Source organism: Myotis lucifugus, unplaced genomic scaffold, assembly GCF_000147115.1.
Source record: "Myotis lucifugus unplaced genomic scaffold, Myoluc2.0 scaffold_208, whole genome shotgun sequence".
In the NCBI taxonomy this organism is placed as follows: domain Eukaryota; kingdom Metazoa; phylum Chordata; class Mammalia; order Chiroptera; family Vespertilionidae; genus Myotis; species Myotis lucifugus.
In genome coordinates this window covers 2,229,345-2,250,467 of record NW_005871256.1, presented here as the reverse complement: position 1 = coordinate 2,250,467, position 21,123 = coordinate 2,229,345, and the positions used below count along the sequence as shown (strand labels likewise).

The window sequence follows — 21,123 nt, the reverse complement described above, 5'->3', positions numbered from 1 at the left end:
GAACGTCCTCATCAGAATGAGGACGTTTTACAAAGCCAGCTTAGGAGTACCCTAATTAAGTTAATAACAATGTACCTACCTATATAGTTTAAGTTTAAAATTTTGGCTCTCAAAAGAATTTCAATCGTTGTACTGTTGATATTTGGCTCTGTTGACTAATGAGTTTGCCACCACTGGCCTAAACCCATCCTTTCAAGATCTCTAAGGAAGATGTATGTTTCAAGAACAAGAGCAGGCAGATATTTGTATTCCTTTTCAGATTGTAGTCTGTTTTCTCACTCTGGCACATCAGGTTGTACTCATCACCTCCACGTTTGATTTCACCGTCCGTTCCCCAAGCAGCATAGGGGGCAGCGCAGGGCCCGGGCTCAGCCTCAGCGATTCACTTTAAAGATTGATCAGCTCTGAACCCCAGGGGCCACGCGGTCCAACGATGCCTCCCGACCAGTTCCTGCCCGAGTTCCTACGCCCCACCCCTTCAGTGGCCGGGGAGGGGATCTAGGTACCCTGCTCCTAACGGCGCTCCCGTCCCAACAGCCCTGGGCACTTCCGATGAGTCTTTTTTCCAGCACTCACCTCTGCACTGAATTACTTGTGCTTAGTTAGGAATTGAAAAATAGGGCAGGCACTGGTCAGTTAGAACATCATCCCAATAACCCGAAGTTTCAGGTTTGATTCCGGGTCAGGGCACATAGAAGAAGCAACCAATGAATGCTTAGTCGGGACCACAACTTGATGTTTCTGTCTGTCCCTCTCTCTCCCCCTTCCTAAAACCAATCAATAAAAAAATTTTTTAAATGACAGAAAATACTTGATATGGCCACAAGAGGTCAGCGGGGGGCCGGCAGGAGGCCACAAGCTCAACAGGCCTGGGTGAGGGTGCTGGCATGGTTAAGGAAATGGAGAAAAAAAGTCGTCTTTCCCTGGGAGAGATGAGGACATCCAAGTTGCGGAGACCCTCCCGCACACCAGGGGACACAGCCACGGGGCCCCTCCTGTCCAGGAGCCAAGTCCATTGGGAGACCAAGGTCACCAGGACTCCAGAGAAGCTCCGTTCCGACAGGCTGAGCAAGAAGAGGATGACCACGGAGGATTTCCATTGGGCACTCAGTAAACCCTACTTTTCTCTTCCCGTCCTTAACCACTGAAAGGCGATTTATACAGAACAGAAGGAAAAAAAACATGCTTAGAAAGTAAGTATCTATATGCATAAATAAACGAACTATATTTAAAATGAACTGTATTTAAAAGGCAGTAACACTCTTCCATTCTCATTTCTTCTTTCTCTCATAATGTGCAGCAGCAGGTAGAAAGATCTCTCGGAGGTTGCTCCAAAGCCCGTGGGAGTGGATGTTCCGGTGGACACGGGGCTCTACGGAGGGGGCCCCGGCGCCTTGGGGGCAATGCTGGCACCAGGCCCGGTCACCTCTGCACCATTCGTTCGTAGTCTGGTTGGTGGCGGCCAGGTACAGAGCAAAGCACAGGAAGCCGCCCAGGAGGAAGCTCAGCACCAAGACAAAGCCCAGCAAGAAGACGATCCTTGGGAAGGTCAGGAACAGGTACTGGGGGCAAAGAAGCAGCACATTAGGCCCCGGGGCTGACGCAGTGAGGGTCAGCACCGCCAGCCCTGGTCTGGTCCGTGAGACTGTCGGAGCTGCCACCCCCACTCACCCACCTCCCTGCACATCTACCCACTGAACACAAATCAGAACCATACACAGCACTGACCAACAGCCCAGGAAGACATCCTCGTACATACAAGAGTTCAGCATGGGATAAACCAAGTGTGTACACTGGAGGAAAAGGGAACGGATACCCAGGAGATGGTGCTGTGCCACTTACCTACTTACAAAAAACACAAAGAAATACATGTACCTCTTAGTTCATGCATCAAAATAAAATCCAGAAGAGATCAATCTCTCTCTCAAAACGAAACGGCCAGAGATACAGTGCCAGGGTGCTCACTGCAGTGGCACTGAATGTAACAGTCCCTCTTCCCAAAGCACACAAATGAAAGGTGCACCCCCGAGGAAGAGTAAAACTCTGGGACAGTCAAACCATGGCATCACAAAGGCCAACAAAATTAAAAAAGATGTTGGTAATACACTGCCCAGGGAGAAAGACAAGATGCAAGGATCACAATGGGTCCCTGTTTGTGCAAACACAACAATGACTCTGTGGACATGTATGGCAATATAAACAAACGTCGGAAAAAAGCCTGAAATATACGCACCAAACTACAAAAGAAGTTGCCTCTGGGGAGTGAAAGTGTTGGGAGGGGAGGGGTATGTTTTCATTTCATTTTTTTTCAAGATGTTTTAAATTTTCTTTCCTTCCCCACCCAGCTTTAAGATATAATTGATGTGTAACATTGTGAAAGTTTAAGGTGCACAACAGCAATGCAAAATGTAACGATTTTATATATGTATATATATATTGAAATGATTACCACAGTAAGGTTAGTTAACATATCCAGCACCTCACAGTTACAATTTTTCTTTGTGGTGAGAACTCTTAAGAGCTAGTCTCTTAGCACCTTTCAAATATACAATACACTCCTGTTAACTAGTCGCCATGCTGTACAGACATCCCCAGGACTTGTTCATCTGTGGGCTGAAGTTTGTACCCTATGTCCACCTTGACTTATTCCCACCCCCTGCCCTTTATTTTAAACACCTCTGACTGCTTGAATTTTTGTTATTTTTTATAATAAAAAAATTTGAGAGTTCAATATTTTTGAAAGTTAGGGGAAAAGAGAAGCAAACAATTATCAAAACTCTTGATAGGAGAGAATTTCTAACTGAAGTTACAAAGAAAAAAACAAATTTGAAGATGAAGAATATTTAAACTTTTTATATAAAAAAAACACACAAATAGAAAATAAACATAAGAAGAAGAAACTATTGTTACTATGTAAAGACCTCAAATCAAAAGTTGGTCCTAATATTAAACAGGACAAACAGTTAAAGAACATCATTCACAAAAGAAGATATACAAGAGAATGACAAAGGAAGTAATCAAAAGTAATGAAAGAGCCCTAACCGGTTTGGCTCAGTGGATAGAGCGTCGGCCTGTGGACTCAAAGGTCCCAGGTTCGATTCCAGTCAAGGGCATGTACCTTGGTTGCGGGCACATCCCCAGTAGGGAGTGTGCAGGAGGCAGCTGATCGATGTTTCTAACTCTCTATCCCTCTCCCTTCCTCTCTTGATGTTTCTGTCTGTCTGTCCATCTCTCTCCCCCTTCCTAAAAAATCAATAAAATATATATTTTTTAAAAAGTAATGAAAGAAATACAACTTTTTTAAAGGCACACCATATTTTCCTATCAAACCAGAGGCGCCTCCCAGCCAGCAGCGCAATGCCTGCTCTGAGCTGTGATACCATCACTTACTTGGTGCTCTACAATCAAGCTTTCATTTATTTATTTATTTATTTATTTATTTTTTATATATTTTATTGATTTTTTACAGAGAGGAGGGAGAGGGATAGAGAGTTAGAAACATCAATGAGAAAGAAACATCGATCAGGTGCCTCCTGCACACCCCCCACTGGGGATGTGCCCGCAACCAAGGTACATGTCCCTGACCGGAATTGAACCTGGGACCCTTCAGTCCGCAGGCCGACGCTCTATCCACTGAGCCAAACCGGTTAGGGCTACAATCAAGCTTTTAAAAGCAATCTGACAATAGATGTTAATATTAGAAAACTTACAGTATAAGTGCTGGTAATCTTTGGCCCAGCATTCACGTTTTTTGGATTCTAGCCTAAAGAAAGTCCTCAATACAAAACTGAAACCAGACACACAGACTGCCATTGCCGAGGGGCAAATGCACCTCGCCAGCAGGGACAGCTGGTGGCCACCCGACTGGCCAACCCAGGCTTCCCTGGCCCTAGGCTCTGCCTGGTGGGATCGAGAGGAAACTCATGTCTCCACTTAGCAAGCACTTTTGCAAAGAAAAATTTAACCTTCACCTGATCAAGGCTCTAGAACTAACTTCCAGTTTATACTCCCATTAGGAAATAGGGAAAGATTAGATGACACAATTCAGAAACAGACAAATCTAGAACGTGGAACATTCTAATGGGCAACCAGACTACTGAATGCCCATTTCACACAAAAAAGCGGGCGCTGCTTCAGACTGAAAAGACACACTCAAATGTGATGTGTGACTATAAAGTGGGTTCTGGCCCGGCCAGCGGGGCTCAGTGGTTAACCATCAACCTATGAACCAGGAGGTCATGGTTCCATTCCTGCTCAGGGCACATGCCCGGTTTGCAGGCTCGATCCCCAGTGTGGGGAGTGCAGGAGGCAGCCGATCAATGATTCTCTATCATTGATGTTTCTCTTCTCTCTGAAATCAATAAAAATATAATTTAAGAAGAAAAAAAAAAGCCTTAGATGGTTTGGCTCAGTGGATAGAGCATCGGCCTGCGAACGGTCTGAAGGGTCCCGTGTTCGTTTTTGGTCATGGGCACGTACCTCGGTTGCAGGCTCCTCCCTAAGCCCAAGCCTTGGTTGGGCTCTTGCAGGAGGCAACCAATCGATGTGTGTTTCTCTCACATCGATATTTCTCTCTGTCTTTCCTTCTCTCTTCCACTCTGTCTAAAAATCAATGGAAAAATATCCTGTGAGGATTAAAAAAAAAAAAAAAGATGGAGAGAGGCTGGAAAGTAGCAGCTTTCCTCCAATACCTCATAAAAAAAAAAAGAATGTGGATTCTGGTCCAAGGAGGTAAAAGCGCTGGGATGACTATAATAAAAAATAACAAGTGTTGGCGGGACGTGGAGAAACGAGCCTCTGCACGCTGGTGGCGGGAACGGAAAATGCAGCTGCTCGGGAACCAGTCTGGCAGTTACGAAGTTTCCATTTGACCCAGCAACCCCACTCTCAGTATCTAGCTCAAAAACTGGCACACAAATGTCCACAGCAGCATTATTCAAAAATAACCAAGTGACAACGCCCAAGTGTCCATCAACTGATGAATGGAACAAACTGCGGCAATTCCACACAATGGAACATGTTTCAGCCATAACAAGAAATGAAGTGCTGGTTCATGCTATAACATGGATGTGCCTTGAAAAAGTTATGCTCTGTGAAAGAAGCCAATCCGAAAGGCCACATATTGTGTAACTCCACTGATAGGAAATGGCCAGAATAGGTACATCTATAGGGACAGAAAGTCGATTAGTGGGGGCCATGGCTCGGGGGATAATGGAATGGGGAGTGACTGCAAATAGACACAGGGTGAGGAAATACTTTTTGGCGTGATGCAATATTCTGAAATCAGTAGTGATGGTTACACAACCCTGCACATACTAACATCACTGAATTGTATATTTTGAAAGGGTAAATTTTGTGGTATGTGAATTATTTACCAATTTAAAAAGATTATATATCAATTTTTTAAAAAAAGGAATGGCTTCATGTTTTTACTGGGAAAACAAATGTCCTTTTTCTAATTTGAAACTGGAAGTCATATTTTATTGATTTTTACAGAGAGGAAGGGAGAGGGATAGAGAGTTAGAAACATCCATGAGAGAGAAACATCGATCAGCTGCCTCCTGCACACTCCCCACTGGGTATGTGCCCGCAACCAAGGTACATGCCCTTGACCGGAATCGAACCCGGGACCCTTGAGTCCGCAGGCCGACGCTCTATCCACTGAGCCAAACCGGTTAGGGCCAAATGTCCTTTTTCTAATTTGAAACTGGAAGTCAGAAATATACAGCCCACAACAAAATTACCTGAATAAGAAAGACGGTGTCAATAACCTGGGACTGTCCAAGGTCATCAACATAAGTCTCCAGGTGCAAGTCCGACAACACCACCAACCGGACCAGAAACACAGTGGTCACGATGGCCATGGTGGCAGCCGACGCCGTCAGTGTCAGGAGGTAGGTAAGGAAGTACCTGGCGTTCCAGGCCCCAATGCAGTTGTTCACCCACACACAGTGATGGTCGAAACGGTGCACACAGCGGTTACACACACCTGCACAGACACCGGTGGTTCTTGATGAGACAATGACACCGTGCACACCCACTGACATTTCTACAAACTGGCGGTCTGAGCTGGGCGAATGGCAGCTGCTGTCACTAAGCTTTCAGGACTGCAGTGTCCAGTACAGCAGCCACTAACCTAGGCACAGGTGGGTACTGAGAACTAGGTATGTGGCTATGAGAAACACTTGAAAAAATAGTGGTTGACATATCAATGAATGTACAGATGTTTTCCAATTTGTGAACTATTTGTGAATAATACGGAGATGATGCAAGAGTTAGTGAATTTACTTAACTTAGTCAGTTTCAAAACTAATGCCTTTGCTTTAAAGTCAAATCGATTCTTCTGACAAAGATGAACCAGTATATTAATGTAGATGTGGATATTAAAGGAAATGACTTTTTGGAACTGAAAAACTTATAAAATTCAGTTACTGAAAAGCTTATAAAAATGTTTGGAATAGCTTGGGTAAGTGAATCTATTCCAACTATAAATTGTATGAAATCTAAATACAGATCCAGTATTTCCAATGAAAATTTAGGGTCTGGATGAGAGGTGCTGTAAACATAAAATATACATCAGATTCAAAGACTTAGTATAAAAAAGAATATAAACTATCCCATGAATGATTTTTAAAAAATATTTTTTTTAAATTGATTTCAGAGAGGAAGGGAGAGGGTGAGAGAAACAGGAACATGAATGATGAGAGAGAATCACTGATGGGCTGCCTCCTGCAGGCCTCCCACTGGGGATCAAGCCCACAACTCAGGCTTGTGCCCTGATAGGGAATTGAACCCTGCGTGACCTCCTGGTTTGTAGGCTGACACTCAACCACTGAGCTGGGAAAGAAACGATGTGCAACCCAGATACGTGCCCTTGACTGGGAATTGAACCCATGACCTTTTGGTGTACAGGCCAATGCTCTAACCACTGAGAACACGGGCCAGGCCAAATTTCACCCATATTTTATTTTTGTAAGGTGGCTGCTAGAAAATTTGAAATCATATATGTGGCTCACATTGTATTTTTTGGATAACTCTAGTCGAGAATGTTGGTAGCTCCCCTGAAACACAGGCTCTGCCAAGACTGAAATCTGCAAGCACAGTACCCTGCAGAAACCTCTCTTGGGCAGCATGCGCGTCCACGGGGCAGAGGAAGGCTGCCATGCCCAGGACCATGTATAGAAGAATACAAGACCTCACCCCAGGCATCTGAAAGAAACCACTATGTGGCCCCTACCAGCAGGGGCTGCCCCATGTCTGGGAGTCAAATGGCCCTGCTTCCCACGTCTGTAATATTCCCTGACAGGCGCAGCCGTGCCTGTTGTGCGAGGGTGGGGCTGGAGCAGCCAGAGCCACACTTACTGCAGTGCTTGGACCGTGCGGGCTTCCTTAGATCACAAGTAGAGCACCGCCCGTTCTTCGGGAACATCACCTCGTCGAATTCATAAACTTGGAGAAACAATGATTCGTTTGCTTTTGTGATGGTGCCTGAAAAGTAAGGGCAGAAGTCAGCTTCAAGCAATACAGGACTGAACAGTCACAAAACCTGCCCTGACACAGCACAATGAAAACTGCCGTGTTTAATCAATGACTCATTTTATCATTTTAACAGCTTTACTGAGATATTAAAAAACCCAAATCACCCATTTAAAATGTACAACTCAATAGTTTTTAGTACATTCTGAGTTGTGCAACCACCACAATTTTAGAACATTTACATCACCTCCAAAAAGAAATCCTTTAGCCCCATTTCTCTCTAATCTCCGAACTTCTGGCAACCACTAACCCTACATCTGTCTCCATGGATTTGCCTTTTCTGGATACTTTGTATATAGCATCATGCAATATGTGGTCTTTTGTATATGGCTTCTTTCACTAACATAGTATTTTCAAGGTGCCCCCATGTTACAGCAGGTGCAAGTACTTCATCCCCTCTTATCGCTGAAGAACAGCCCAGTAAACAGGCATACCACATTTTATCTGTTCATCAGCTGATGGACATTTAATGCTTCAAGGACAGGAAAGGTATAAAGTAAAAAAAATGGGAAGGGAGTAAATATCAATCAAAAAACAGATAGTATAACAACATTAATATCAAACAAGAGAGTCTTGAAAACAATTACCAATCAAAGAAGCTGATTCAAGGAAGTGGTAATACTAATTCTAAACTTGAATGCATCTAATAAGAATACATGTATAGCTAATAGACATACACACACCAGTTTCAAAACATATTAAGCAAAAATTTACAAGAAGAAATCTGTCAAATCTATTATCAGAATAACATACCTCTCAGTAATTGATCAATTATGAATATAAAAGATTTGAACATAATTAACAAACTTGATATAATCCTATATAATAAAAGCCTATGTGGTCGTGATGCCCTCACGCCAAAACCAGTGATCACCAGGAGGCTGCGTGTGCAGCGGGCGTGCGGGACTGTGTGCGTGGCAAGGCGTGCGTGGGTGGGCGGGGTCTTGACACTGCATGCATGGCACAGAGGCGGGACCTCCGGCTCCCGCCTACCTCTTTGGAGCAATCCATCGAGGAGCCCCAGATGGGTGGGCGGGCCTATCTTTTTGGGGCATCAACACTGTGAGAGGACACAGGTCAGGCTGGGGGACACCCCCCCCAAGTGCACGAATTTTGTGCACTGGGCCTCTAGTGTACTTATATAGTTCTCTGTCTCCAAGAACAAATTCTTTTTTAATCACACACAGACCATTTACAAAAACCACATGCCCAGGCATAATGCAAAGATCAATAAAATTTTCAAAAGAAATAGTATCCTACAGACCATAAGCTCTCCATATAACACAACTGAGTGAAAGTATCAAAAATTTAAACTAAAGAATTCATATGGAAAATTTTTACCTGTTCTAAATAACCCATGGGTCAAAGAAGGAAAAAATAAAATTAGAAAACACTCAAAATGGAAAGATCATGAAGACACGAAATATCAAATCTTTTCAAGGTCTTCTAGGGATCACTAGTTGTTTGCAGCACTGTTAGTAAGACTGACAGTTGAGCTGTCTATACCAAGAACCTCAACTTACCAGGGTCAGTTACACAACTCAGGGTGAAAAAAATCAGGTTTACAACCAGCAGCAGATAGGGCAGAAGAAGGTAACACAAGGAGAAGTCCAGCTCTTGACAGTAGCCAAGTATTTCCCAGGTGTATTCAGTATAAACCATTCCTTGCAAGAGGAGGTGCAGGATGATGAAGGTGTGGTTTCTGAAAGGAAGTAGGCACATGGCTTGTTCCCGGGGCTTCTCCATGAAGAAATCATTCAGTACTAACGAAAGATAACCATGGACCAACTACTTCCTTTGGATGTGAGGTGCTAGTAAGAATTACATGTGAGCCAAAACCGGTTTGGCTCAGTGGATAGAGCGTCGGCATGCGGACTGAAAGGTCCCAGGTTCGATTCCGGTCAAGGGCATGTACCTGGGTTGCGGGCACATCCCCAGTGGGAGATGTGCAGGAGGCAGCTGATCGATGTTTCTCTCTCATCGATGTTTCTAACTCTCTATCTCTCTCCCTTCCTCTCTGTAAAAAATCAATAAAATATATTAAAAAAAAAAAAAAGAATTACATGTGAAACATCTGGCATAGTGCCTAGTACATGGTCAGTACTCAAATGTTATCTATTATTATGATCATCTATCTTGGGAATTGAGATCTCAGTATCAGAATATATTTCTTTTTACAGAAATGCATATCAATATTTTCCCACCCTTTAAATACTTCCCTTTAAAAGTATACATGGCCAACCCCAGAGAGAAACGGCAGATTATCTATGAGGAGAGGTTCTGAACCCAGGACTCTCGGAGCATGCTGGAAACCACAGGCGCTTTCTGAAGCTACGGGACCGCAATAAGTAATCAAAACAGAAAAGAATACCGTGTATGAAAGAGGTAATGAAGCAATCTCAGCATGGCTCTCTGAAACCATTCTGGAACTATATAGGAAAATATCTAAAACAAAGAAAAGAGAAACATTCAATTTCTTTTTTCATTCTCCCAACCCCCAATTAGATGCTGCCGTTCAGCTGACAATACTGGTGATAGTGCGCTTCTGCATATGGCAGAGAAGAGCTTTAGGAGAGAATAAAGAGGATGGCTTCCCCAGCTGGCCTTCCTTGAAGCCAAGTCCTCCATTTCCACCCTCACCTCAAAGAAGGTACCATGGCAGGGTCTTCAAGCAAAGGGTGGATGGATCAGGTCATGCTGCTGGGAACGCCACTCCTTTCCCTGCCTTGGGTTCAATCCTACGTTCCAAATTCCACCTCCAAGTCAACCCCTTCCCAAGGGTTGCTCACCCTAATTTTGCTCACTTAGATCCCGGAAGGAGTGTGGGCAGCCCCATGCTCAGCTTTCTGCTCCTAGATCCCCCCGTTTCACCCTCAGGCCCCTCCAGGCAGACGCTGCTCAAATCCATGCCCAATTACAGGCATCAGATCCAGAGAAAAACAGGCAACCTTAAGAACGCTACCTTCTCTCAAAGCAGCAATACAAGATTACTTTTAACAATAAGGAGGGGAAAAACCCAGATATGGAGACTTTGCCATAAATGAAAGAACAAGTGAACAAACGAATAAAAATGGCATCTTTCCTTTTGTCAGGAAACTGGTGAACTGTTTAGACGGATCCAGTGGTCTCCCAGCGTCACTGTTACCTGTGCGCCTCCTCTGACCAGGCCTTTCAGGTAACGGGTTTTCAAGCAGATGCAGAGCAGAGCACCACCAATCAGCAACAAAGCCAAGTAGAACGAGAAGAGAACCAGGAAGTCCATCCTGGGGCTACAAAGGAACAGAAAGAGCGTGAGGACACTGAGGGATTCATTCCATGGCTCATATTCTCAGACATCAACTCCCGACATGGCTCCCAAGACAAAATTCATCAGCCCTTAAAGCACACACTGCCTCTTCAGTCGGACAACCCAGGGGGCCTGGGTGCTCTCTCTCCTTCAAAACTCCTTAGACCACTGCGGTCTGCTTTGGGGCACCTCCTATCTGCAAATTCCAAAGGAAAGTGGGGAAGAACAGGCAGAATGCGTGCACCTTTCCTCCCCCCAGCAACAAACCATTATTTTGCTTCCTTAAATATAAACATTCAAGGAACACAGAACGTAGCCAACAGAATCTGTTGATGCCATGGGACCAAGCATCCCGGGGACCCGGCTGCCTGCCTAGGAAGGGATGCTCCAAGGACAGGCGTGTGTTAAATAACTGGAGGTGGTGACTTTGGGCCTTTGATAATACGATTCTGGGCCAGACTTCCAATTGAGACAACCAACTGGAAGCTATGCATGAGCTAGGACAGGGGAGCAGAGAGCAGCAATCCTCACCGGGTGGCTCGGGGTCTTCAGCCTACATATTTCTTGTCTGGATGATTTCCGGCAGGCAGCTCTGGCATTCCTCCTGCCAACATTCACAGGGAATTCCATCGGCATCTCCTCTGGCGCCGAGGCAGGAGCCTGGAACTACAGGTGACCCCCGGAGCTGCAGGAGACATGGTTCCTCCAGGAGGCGGGATCTGGCTGCAGGGACAGGAGGCACGGGGGCATGCGCTGTGGAAAAGAGTGTGGACGTCGGGGAAGTCGAGGCCCCGCAGGGTGAACGGGGTTAGAAGACTTCGGGAGGAAGAGCTAATTGGGAAGAAGGACGCTGCGAGCCTTGGATACCCAGCCCTGAGGCGCCCACGTTGGGGACCCGACAGAAGGGCCTCCCCGAAGCTCCCCTCTATGCTAGGGTCGCGGCCGGTGGGCCTCGCAGGAGCTTTCCCCGGGTCCTGGGGGGCGGGGTGGGGGGGGCAGAAGGGAACGATGTGGGTGCCCGGCCCCGGGCGGGGTGGACGTGTGCTGCGTCCCCCCACACACACGGGAAGGATGGGGAGGGCGGCCACACAGACAGACGGACATCCCTGGTTAGGCGGGGGCATCTCAGCGCCCAGCGGAGGACGCCTTACCTCCTAGGGCGACCAGCCAACCGTCAGCTGCACCGCACCCGAGCCTCCAGGGCGCGCCCCAAAAATCCCGTCGCACCCGTGACGTCAGCGCGCGACGCTGGCGGGCAGACCGACTTCCGGCGGAAGTGCGGGCGGCCCCGGCGGGGAGGAGTCTGCGGTTTGTGTGCCGCCTCTTCGAGGGTGTCCGTTGCTGCCCTACTGGGCGCCTCGGGACTGCGGTGGCGTCTAATGGCTGGAAGGTCGAACTTCCGGGCGCGTTTGCTACGAATCTTACAAAGAGGCCGGCCTGGGCCTGGCGGAGCGGCCCGAGCCACCCGCGCCTGCGCGGAGCGGCCCGAGCCACCGGCGCCTGCGCAGAGCCGAGCAGGGCCCCTCCTCCCAGGGCCCCGCCTCCCAGGGCCCCGCCTCCAGGGCCCCGCCTCCCAGGGCCCCGCCCCCAGGGCCCGCGCTTCGGGTTCAAACGCGGTGTCCTCGGCCGGACAGTCGGCCTTGCGCTGTGCCGGCCACACCGTGGGGAGCTCTGCTCCCGCCGTCTCGGAACAGCTCTGAACGTTCTGCCCCGGGAGCGGTGCCAGGCGCTTGACGACGAGCCTGGAGGAGAGAAGAAACGCCGTCTAATGAGAGCTGAACCCGGGGTGAGCCGTGAAAAGAGCTGCTTCCACTCCGCGCCCAGAAGCCGTCCCCTGCCGGGTGCCCTTTGGCTCTCGCCCGCCGAGCCGGTCTATTCCTGGCACCGGTCGAACGGAGCCAGGACAGCCTCCCTTTGAGGGGAAATGTCTGATCTCCAAACACTGGCCTTAAACCGTTTCCTGTCTGCCTTTGCTGCCTACCCCAAAAAGGAAAAGCTTTTTTTTTTTTAATTTCTTTTTTAAAAACTTACCAAGCTGGGCACCTTCTGACACACTGTGTGCAAGGCCTTCACGAGCTTATAGCCACGGAATTGGGGGTTGGGGGTGGGGAGCAGACTATGTCCCGCGGGAGGACTGGCTGTGGATGGGGCCTCATCACAGCCGGGGTGGTCTGATTAGTCACCCTGCTGCTTAGTTCTGAGTTGGAGGTTAAGTATTCTGAGTTAGCTTTTCTTGTTCATAACTGCAGAACTCTATTTTTATTCCCATTCATTCGTTTCTGGATGGTTTCAATGGAGACTAATTAAATCTTGTTTTGATCACTATGTTACATTGTGCTGGGTTGCCTTTCTTTTTTTTTTTTTAATTGGTGGAAGTAATGAAACATGTGTTTGTAAGAGTCAAACTATACAAAACAAAAAACAGCAATCACCCCTTGACCACCACCTCTCCCAAATTCCAGTCCCTCGACAGAATCACTTATTTAGTGTGTATCTTCCAACATTCTCACACAATTATACATGTGTATTTATTCAACAAGTATGTACTGAGTTCCTAGTATATGCCAGGCACTATTCTAGGCACTAGAAACATAGTAAAACAGAAACACCCCTGATATACTAATTATTATTTGCTGTTTACAGAAATGGCATCATCTTATAAGTTAGAGTTCTCCGTCTGGCGTGTTTTCTTTTCCACTCAACAATATGTCTTGGTGACCTTTCCACACCACTACATACTGGTATATATCTACTGCATTGTATTTACATCACTAGATGCATTCATTAATTAGCTGATCATTACTTAGCTGAGCCAGAATCCCAAACTCCGATGCCTACAGGTAACAAATCAGTAAAGTGATGAAGTGGAGCAGGTGTGTTTTGTTCTAAGCAGAAATAGTTATTTACACTGACCAAAGGATTGTTAACTTGAATCCAGAGCTGTAAGTTTTTTAAAATACCGGTTTTTTAGTAAATCTAATATTTTAATGTTGGCAACTAATTAAAAAAAGTTTAATACATATTTTTAATATATTTTTATTGATTTTAGAGAGGAAGGGAGAAGGAGAGAGAGAGAGAAACATCAATGATGAGAGAGAATCATGGATCGGCTGCCTCCTGCATGCCCCCTCCTGGGGATGGAGCCCACGACCTGGGCATGTGCCCTGACCAGGAATAGAACCTGTGACCTCCTGGTTCACAGGTCGATGCTCAACAACTGAGCCACACCGGCCAGGCAAACTAATTCAAATTTGGAAAACACTGTTGAGGCTAAGCAAAACACGCCTGCAAAACGAATTTGGCCCAATGGCTATCAGTTTGCAACCTCTAGTACAACCATTTATTGCTACACATTTAGGTTAACTTCCATTCTTTCCTCTTCCAAACAATGCTGCAGTGGAATTGAGCTTCATTACACACAAGTATGTGTATTTTTCTAGGTAGAATTTCTGTGCCAAAAGGACATGTAGGCATTTTTAATTTTAATAACATATTACTAAATTGATTTTCAGCTACAAATGTCTGTGAGAGCCTGTTTCTCCAAAACCTTGCCAACATTTAAGAGATCAGTTCCTTTAGTATTTACCATTCTGATGGGTGAAATGGCTTTTTAAATTTTATTTACTCAACCAACACTTATAACACGTGCTGTGTTTGTTATCATTCTAAGCACTTTAAAAATTTTAAATATTTACTATTAAATCTTTATAATAATTCTATGTGGTAAATATTGTTATACCACTTTTATAAATGAGAAAATGGAGATGTGAGAAGTTAAATAATTTTCCTAGAGTCATAGAGATAGAAAGCCTTCCAGCCACAATTCAAACTCAGACTCAGATTCTTGGGCCCAAGAATCAATCAGTGTTCTTAATTACTGTGCTGGGCTGTCTTAATCACAACTGGCCAATTCCTAGTGATGTTGAACATTGTATGTGTTTATTGGCCAGTTGTCTTTATTGTGAATTCTATCAATTATCCTTAGCCATTTTTACTTGAGTTATCATTTTCTTGTTACTTTGAAGTACTTATTTACATATTTTTATCTATTTGTTAGGTTTCATAAGTATTTATATCTTAACAATGTAGTCTCCTTTGCACACTGCATAGTTTATCAAACTTTAAAGTCAGATTGGAAACCACCATCCTCATTTCCTGGCATTTAATTTTTTCCCTCTTTTCTTCAAAACCACCAAGTCTGAACCTTGACACTTGGCAAATACACACTGTTAAGTTTAAAACTAAAAAGGTAATTCGAGCTCGCTGGACAGGACTGTGTCTCCTGTGCAGCATGTAGCGACAAATCCCTCTTAGGAGCATTCCTAAACGCTCCCGCCGGCCCCTGAAACTGGACCTGTGGTATCAGTTTTTTACCTGCTTTAAGATCGGTTGACAGGATCAGCGATCTCTTGTCCCTACGAGAATGACTGAAGCAATACTTTGGAAATGGGATACAAGACACCATACCTCCCCTTGCAACAGTCAAATAGCGTGCAATGCTTGTTTTAAATCTGATTTGTTGGTTGAGAGCAATTTTACAACGGAGAAAAGAAAAAAATTTAAAGGAACATAAAAGTATTTTTGTTGGAGGGCAAGGATTGTGTCTGTGTTTGTTTACTATTGTATCAATGGCAACTATTTTAATGACTAGTTCATAGTAGATGCTCAATAAAACCGTGTTGAATGAATGAAAGAAAAAATGGTGAATTATACCCAAAGGAAATCCATATCCTGAGTATCAGTAAAACAAAAAATTCCTCTGGCCAGAAGGTGGGGCCCAGTGCGGAGCATAATGTAGGTGTGGCCAACGTAGACTTCCAAATTTCCTCTTGGCCTTTGCTACCTGACTGCTGCCCCTTGAAGCTACTGTGTTCAGCAGCCGGGTCCAAGGGGGATAATCAGGGCAGAATCTCCATTTTCTGATCACTTTTCAACTGTTCTTAACTCAGTGCACTGTTCTCTCCTCGCCCCCAAATGCTCTGCTACTTTGGCCACCAATACCGCAGTTCACCATCAGCTGTGGTATCTCTCCAATGAGCACTTAAGCGGACTACACTTAGAAATGATCTGGCCCGGCCATAGTGGCTCAGTGGTGGAGTGTCGACCTATGAACTAGGAGGTCACGGCCCGATTCCCAGTCAGGGCACATGCCCGAGTTGCAGGCTAGATCCCCAGTGTGGGATGTGTAAGGAGGCAGTCAATGATTCTCCCTCATCATTGATGTTTCTATCACCCTCTCCCTCTCCTTTCTTCTCTGAAATCATTAAAAAGTATGTGTTTTTAAAAATTATCTGTTTCTTTCCGAAATTCAAATTGAACTGGGCATCTCGTATTTTTATTTGCTAAATCTGGTGGTCCTATTGCCAGCCACCATCTTAGTGCCTCTCATCATAGACGCTAGTTTTCTACCCTAATTGGGACCAGGAATTAGTCTTGCAGTTGGGATTTGGTCGTCCGGTGCTGAGCCAAAGGAGCAGCCAGCCCTGGACATTGACTTCGTGCTGAGCTGCCTCAAGATGGCCTCTGAGGCCTTTCAGAAAAGAGAAGCCGCCCTGGCCCGTGTGGCTCAGTGGATACAGTGTCAGCCTGTGGGCTCAAGGGTCCTGGGTTCGATTCCAGTCAAGGGCACAGGCCTGGGTTGCAGGCTCGATCCTCAGGAGGAGGCGTGCAGGAGGCAGCCGATCAATGATTCTCTCTCACCATTGATGTTTCTCTCTCTCTCCCTCTCCTTCCTCTCTGACATCAATAAGAAAAAGAAAAGAGAAGCCACCTGACACCTGGAGAAAAGGCAGACAAGCCAGAGCTTCCGGGCTGACTGATGGAGGGTGGCCTGTCCCTTCATAGAAAGTACACAGGCTGTGCTGTGCTGGTTTCCTTTGTGCGTCACCCAGAAAGAGGCCGGAGAAAGACAAGGACGGTGTTGTGAATGCCGTCGCAGAGCTGTGGGGACAAAATGCATGGCACTGCTCGGTGAGTGTCCCCGAGTGACGACATTCTTCTCAACACTCTCGACACCAAGCAATCAGGACCGACGCTGAGCTCCGTGAAGAGCAGACATGAATAACATTCCAGGAAGAAATTCCGAATGAGAATATTGCACGGGAAGTCATGTAGTGGCTAAGAGTATGAGCTCAGGAATCAGGCTTTCTGGGTTCCTGTCCAGGATCTATCTCATCTGGCTTCCTGGTTTGGGGCCAGTTACTTAAGCTCCCTGAGTTTCGGTTTCCTCATCTGTAAAGTAAGGGTGAGACTCAGCCTCAAAGGGCGTCGTGAGGATTAAATGAGAAACTGCCTGTAAAGCACACTCAGTCTATATTGGCCAGGAATAGCCTAGACGCCATCCTCATAGTTAACAAAGGTGACCAATACAGGAGAGCAAAGTCAGAAGTATTTCCGGGTCAAGAGGTTTGGGGTATCAGCGTTCTGTATGGTGCAGGTAATAGTAAGCCCAACTCAGACTGCATTAAACAGCAAAGGAGACTTCTTGGCTTCTGCCACTGGAATATCCAGAAATGGGGCAGCTTCAGGAATGATGGGCATCATGGCACCACTACGCATGGACGCTCTTCTCTGCCCCTCACTCTGCCACCGCAGTAGCAGCTTTATCCCCAGACCAGCTTGCTTCCTGGTGATGGGCTGGCTGCCAGCCACACTGGGGGCTTCGTTTTTCCACATTCACTTAGATTGAGGGGAGATGGGGGAGGGTACCCTGGCATTCCCAGTAGGCACGCTGAGGCTCACCCTGAACCAGTGATGGGGCCAGGAAAATGGAGTGTGCCATTCGGCGAGTTAAAGGCGCCCCCTCCTGAAGCTGCGGGGGAGACCAGTTTCTCCCAAATCACATAAGCTACTGGGGGAGAGACAGAGTCCAGATGGAGACCTGGGTAATTCGAGAAAGGGGTGTGGATGCTGGGTAGGCCCTCGCTAAGTTGTAATATTTGGAGTGATGGGAGGGCTGTGTCAGAAATGTCCCTCAAAATGGAGATTAAGCTCAGGATGAATGAAGGTGCAGGTGAAAACGTGGATGTCCTTCGTCCCCCAGACTGAAAGGCAAATCTATTAATAAAACTCCTTCCTGGCCGCCGTCTCCTGGTGTAGCTCAAGGAAATGTATATTCAGAGGAAGGAGGAGGGAATTTTAGCCCCAAGGCTGCAGTGGCGCAGATCTGCAAGGTCACCCGGAGCCGATGCAAATCCTCAGGAAGGGCAAGAAGGTGTAAGCAGAGAAGAGGCAGAGGCTGTCCAACATCACGGGCCAGCAGGAAAAGAGGAGCTGGCCAAGAAGGCCAAGTGAGGATGGTGAACTAGGGAAAGAACGCCGCCATGGAAGCCAAACAGCTCCTCTCTCCATGGAGGCCCAACCAGGGGAGCCATTGGGAGCGGCCTGGAGTGAGTGTCCCACAGAACCCATGCACCGCCCCTGGGGAGTGAGGAGCCCCATCCTGGCTCAGTAATGACAATGGACTAGCCCACCCGCTTCTGGTGGCCTCTCTGAACCAGCCGGTCATCAGGGCAACTCCTCTTCAGAACCCACTACAGCCAAAACCGGTTTGGCTCAGTGGATAGAGCGTCGGCCTGCGGACTGAAGGGTCCCAGGTTCGATTCCAGTCAAGGGCATGTACCTGGGTTGCGGGCACATCCCCAGTAGGAGATGTGCAGGAGGCAGCTGATCGATGTTTCTCTCTCATCGATGTTTCTAACTCTCTATCTCTCTCCCTTCCTCTCTGTAAAAAATCAATAAAAATATATTAAAAAAAAAAAAGAACCCACTACAGATGGCACAAAGCTGCCATAGGTAGCCCTCCCCCCTGACCCAGGAAAGCCACCCAACCCACACCAGACTGTGATGTAGGTGATCAATGGAACTTGGAGGCCGTTTGTTACAGCAGCTAGCATTAGTCACCCTGACTAATACACCATCTGAGGTTGGTGAAAGCCATAGCATGGCTCCATCCCAATCATCAAGCCTGCCTTGAAAGATGCCATGATGTCATTGGTCACCTTCAGCTGGTCATGACATAGGGACAGACAGTCATCTGGACCTGCCCCTCCAGCCCCCCAGCCGGTGGTCACGTACTCCCCTGCCTTTGGGCTTAAGGACACAATACAGATCTAGGCAGAGGCTTTGGGTAGGCGCGCCCGAGGAGACTGCAGGGCAGTAACGCCCAGTTGGGATTCTCCTCGGTCCAGAGCGGCTGGATTTGTCAGGGTGGACTTGGCATGGAGAGAGGAAGACGCCAGCCAATTCGAAGCTGATGTCCGGGTTTTCCCCATCAATTCTGGTCCACCCTCATCTGCTCTCCGTGGCCATGCCACTTACCCAGCTCTACACACGTCCTGAAGGAAGTCTGTCAGCCACATGCAGAGGCAGTTTCTCTACGGCAGCACCTTCGTTTCTCGGGCTGTCCTAACAAAATGCCACAGACTGGTATTAGCATAACTGTATTCTCTCGAGGCTCTGGAGGCTGGAAGTCTGAGATCAAGGTGTCAGCAGGTTGGTTTCTCCTGAGGCCCCCCCCCCCTCGCCCCCCGCCCCTCTCTCTCTGGCTTGCAGATGGCCACCTTCTCTGTGTCTTCACACGCCTTTCCTCTGTGTGTGCGCATCCTGGTGTCTCTTTGTGTCCAAGTTTTCTCATCTTGTAGGAATACCAGTCATGTTGGATCAGGGCACCCTAACAACCTCATTTTAACTTAACCACCTCTTTAAAGGTCTTATCTTTAAAAAAAAATCACGTTTTGAGGTACTGGGGGTTAGGAATTCAACATATGAATCGGCGGGAAACAACGGGTCCTGTAAGAAGCAGGCCCCACTTTATGGTGTTCAGTCATATTTCTGTGAATTATTTAAGGGCAGAAGAGCTCTTCATGGAAGAGTCAGATCAACCACAACACACTCTTGACTGGGTGCCATGGTTGGGCTGGATGTGTTCCAGGGTTTTCTAGAAATAAATGCACTAGGAGAAAATCTACACAACCTTGGGTTTGGTGATGAGTTTCCAGATACGACACCCAAAGCATCACCCCCCCAAATTTAATAAACTGGACTTTATTAAAATCAAAGGCTTTGCTTTGTGAATAACACTGCTAAGAGACAAAAATACAAGTTACCCACTGGGAGAAAGTATTTGTAAAGCATAGATAAAGAACTTGTATCCAAAGTATAAAAAAAAAATGCTAAAACCCAACAACTAAAGAGGGGGGTGGAAAAATGGGGGACACCTGTAATGCTGTCAACAATAAAATAAAATTTAAAAAACTCAACAACTACAAAAAATATGTCTAATGGTCAAAATATCTGACACCTCTCCAAAGAAGATACACAGATGGCAGATTCGCAGATGAAAAGATGCTCAGCATCATTTAACATTAGAAAAGAGCAAATTAAAATATGAACTACCTACATTCGGCTAAGACCCGTGTAACCTTTAGAACACCAACTGCCTGCAAGGAGGGGGCGAAACAGCAGCTCCATTCGCTGCTGGTGGGAGTGCAAATGACATGGACACATTGGGGACAGCGTGACAGAGCTCCACTTTGTCTCACCACATAAGACAACAATCATACTCCTAGATGTTTACCCACCTGATTGAGAGTTATGGCCACACAAGAACTTGGACATGAATCTTTACATTAGATTTATTCGTAATCCCCCCAAACTGGAAGCAACCAAGATGTCCTTCAATAGATGAATGGATAAAGACATTGTGACACATACAGTGGGATGATATTCAGAAATAAAAAATAAATGAGCTAAAGAGACACAAAAACATGGGTGAATCTTAAATGCATAATTGCTCAGTGATTCCATTTATGTGACAATTCAGAAAAGGCAACTACAGAGACAGTAAAGGGACCAGTGGTTGCCAGAGGACTGGGGAAGCAGAGGTTGAATAGATGAAGCAGGAGGGTGTTTAGGGGGAGTGAAACTCTCCCATAAGATAAAGTAATGGTGGACACGTGACATGTCGCATTTGTCAAAATCCACAGAAAGTTGTCGCACAGCATTAGCCAGTTTGGCGCAGTGGATAAAGTGTTGGCCTGTGGACTGAAGGGTCCCAGGTTCGATTCCAGTCAAGGGCACGTGCCTGCGTTGTGGGCTTGATCCCCAGTAGGGGATGTGCAGGAGGCAGCCGATCCATGATTCTCCCTCATCATCGATGTTTCTATCTCTCTCTCCCTCTCCCTTTCTCTCTGAAATCAATAAAAGTATATTGTATGCAAATTTTAAAAATCGTATTGAGAGTAGACAGTCATCCCAGTGCTGCAGGAATGGCTGTGATTTGTGATGGCTACTACAGAAGA

General features: G+C 46.4%; 1 protein-coding gene across 4 annotated transcripts; it reads right to left on the bottom strand.

The window, feature by feature from the left end:
- Positions 1 to 1,200: 1,200 nt before the first annotated feature.
- ZDHHC4 (zinc finger DHHC-type containing 4) lies at positions 1,201 to 12,283 on the bottom strand. Of its 4 annotated transcripts, XM_014463420.2 has the most exons (9): positions 11,974 to 12,283; positions 11,354 to 11,575; positions 10,929 to 11,018; positions 10,682 to 10,805; positions 9,908 to 9,981; positions 9,060 to 9,238; positions 7,363 to 7,488; positions 5,745 to 5,989; positions 1,201 to 1,562 (listed from the first exon to the last, which is right to left on the bottom strand). In XM_014463420.2, exons 4-9 carry the CDS (start codon positions 10,796 to 10,798, stop codon positions 1,272 to 1,274), a joined length of 1,032 nt encoding a protein of 343 aa, XP_014318906.1. In that variant the 5' UTR covers positions 10,799 to 10,805; positions 10,929 to 11,018; positions 11,354 to 11,575; positions 11,974 to 12,283; the 3' UTR covers positions 1,201 to 1,271. The 4 variants fall into 4 exon arrangements, with proteins under 4 accessions (XP_014318906.1, XP_014318904.1, XP_014318905.1 ...); XM_014463418.2 differs by lacking the exon at positions 10,929 to 11,018 and having other exon boundaries at positions 11,974 to 12,282; XM_014463419.2 differs by lacking the exon at positions 10,929 to 11,018 and having other exon boundaries at positions 11,354 to 11,545; positions 11,974 to 12,282.
- Positions 12,284 to 21,123: the final 8,840 nt, after the last annotated feature.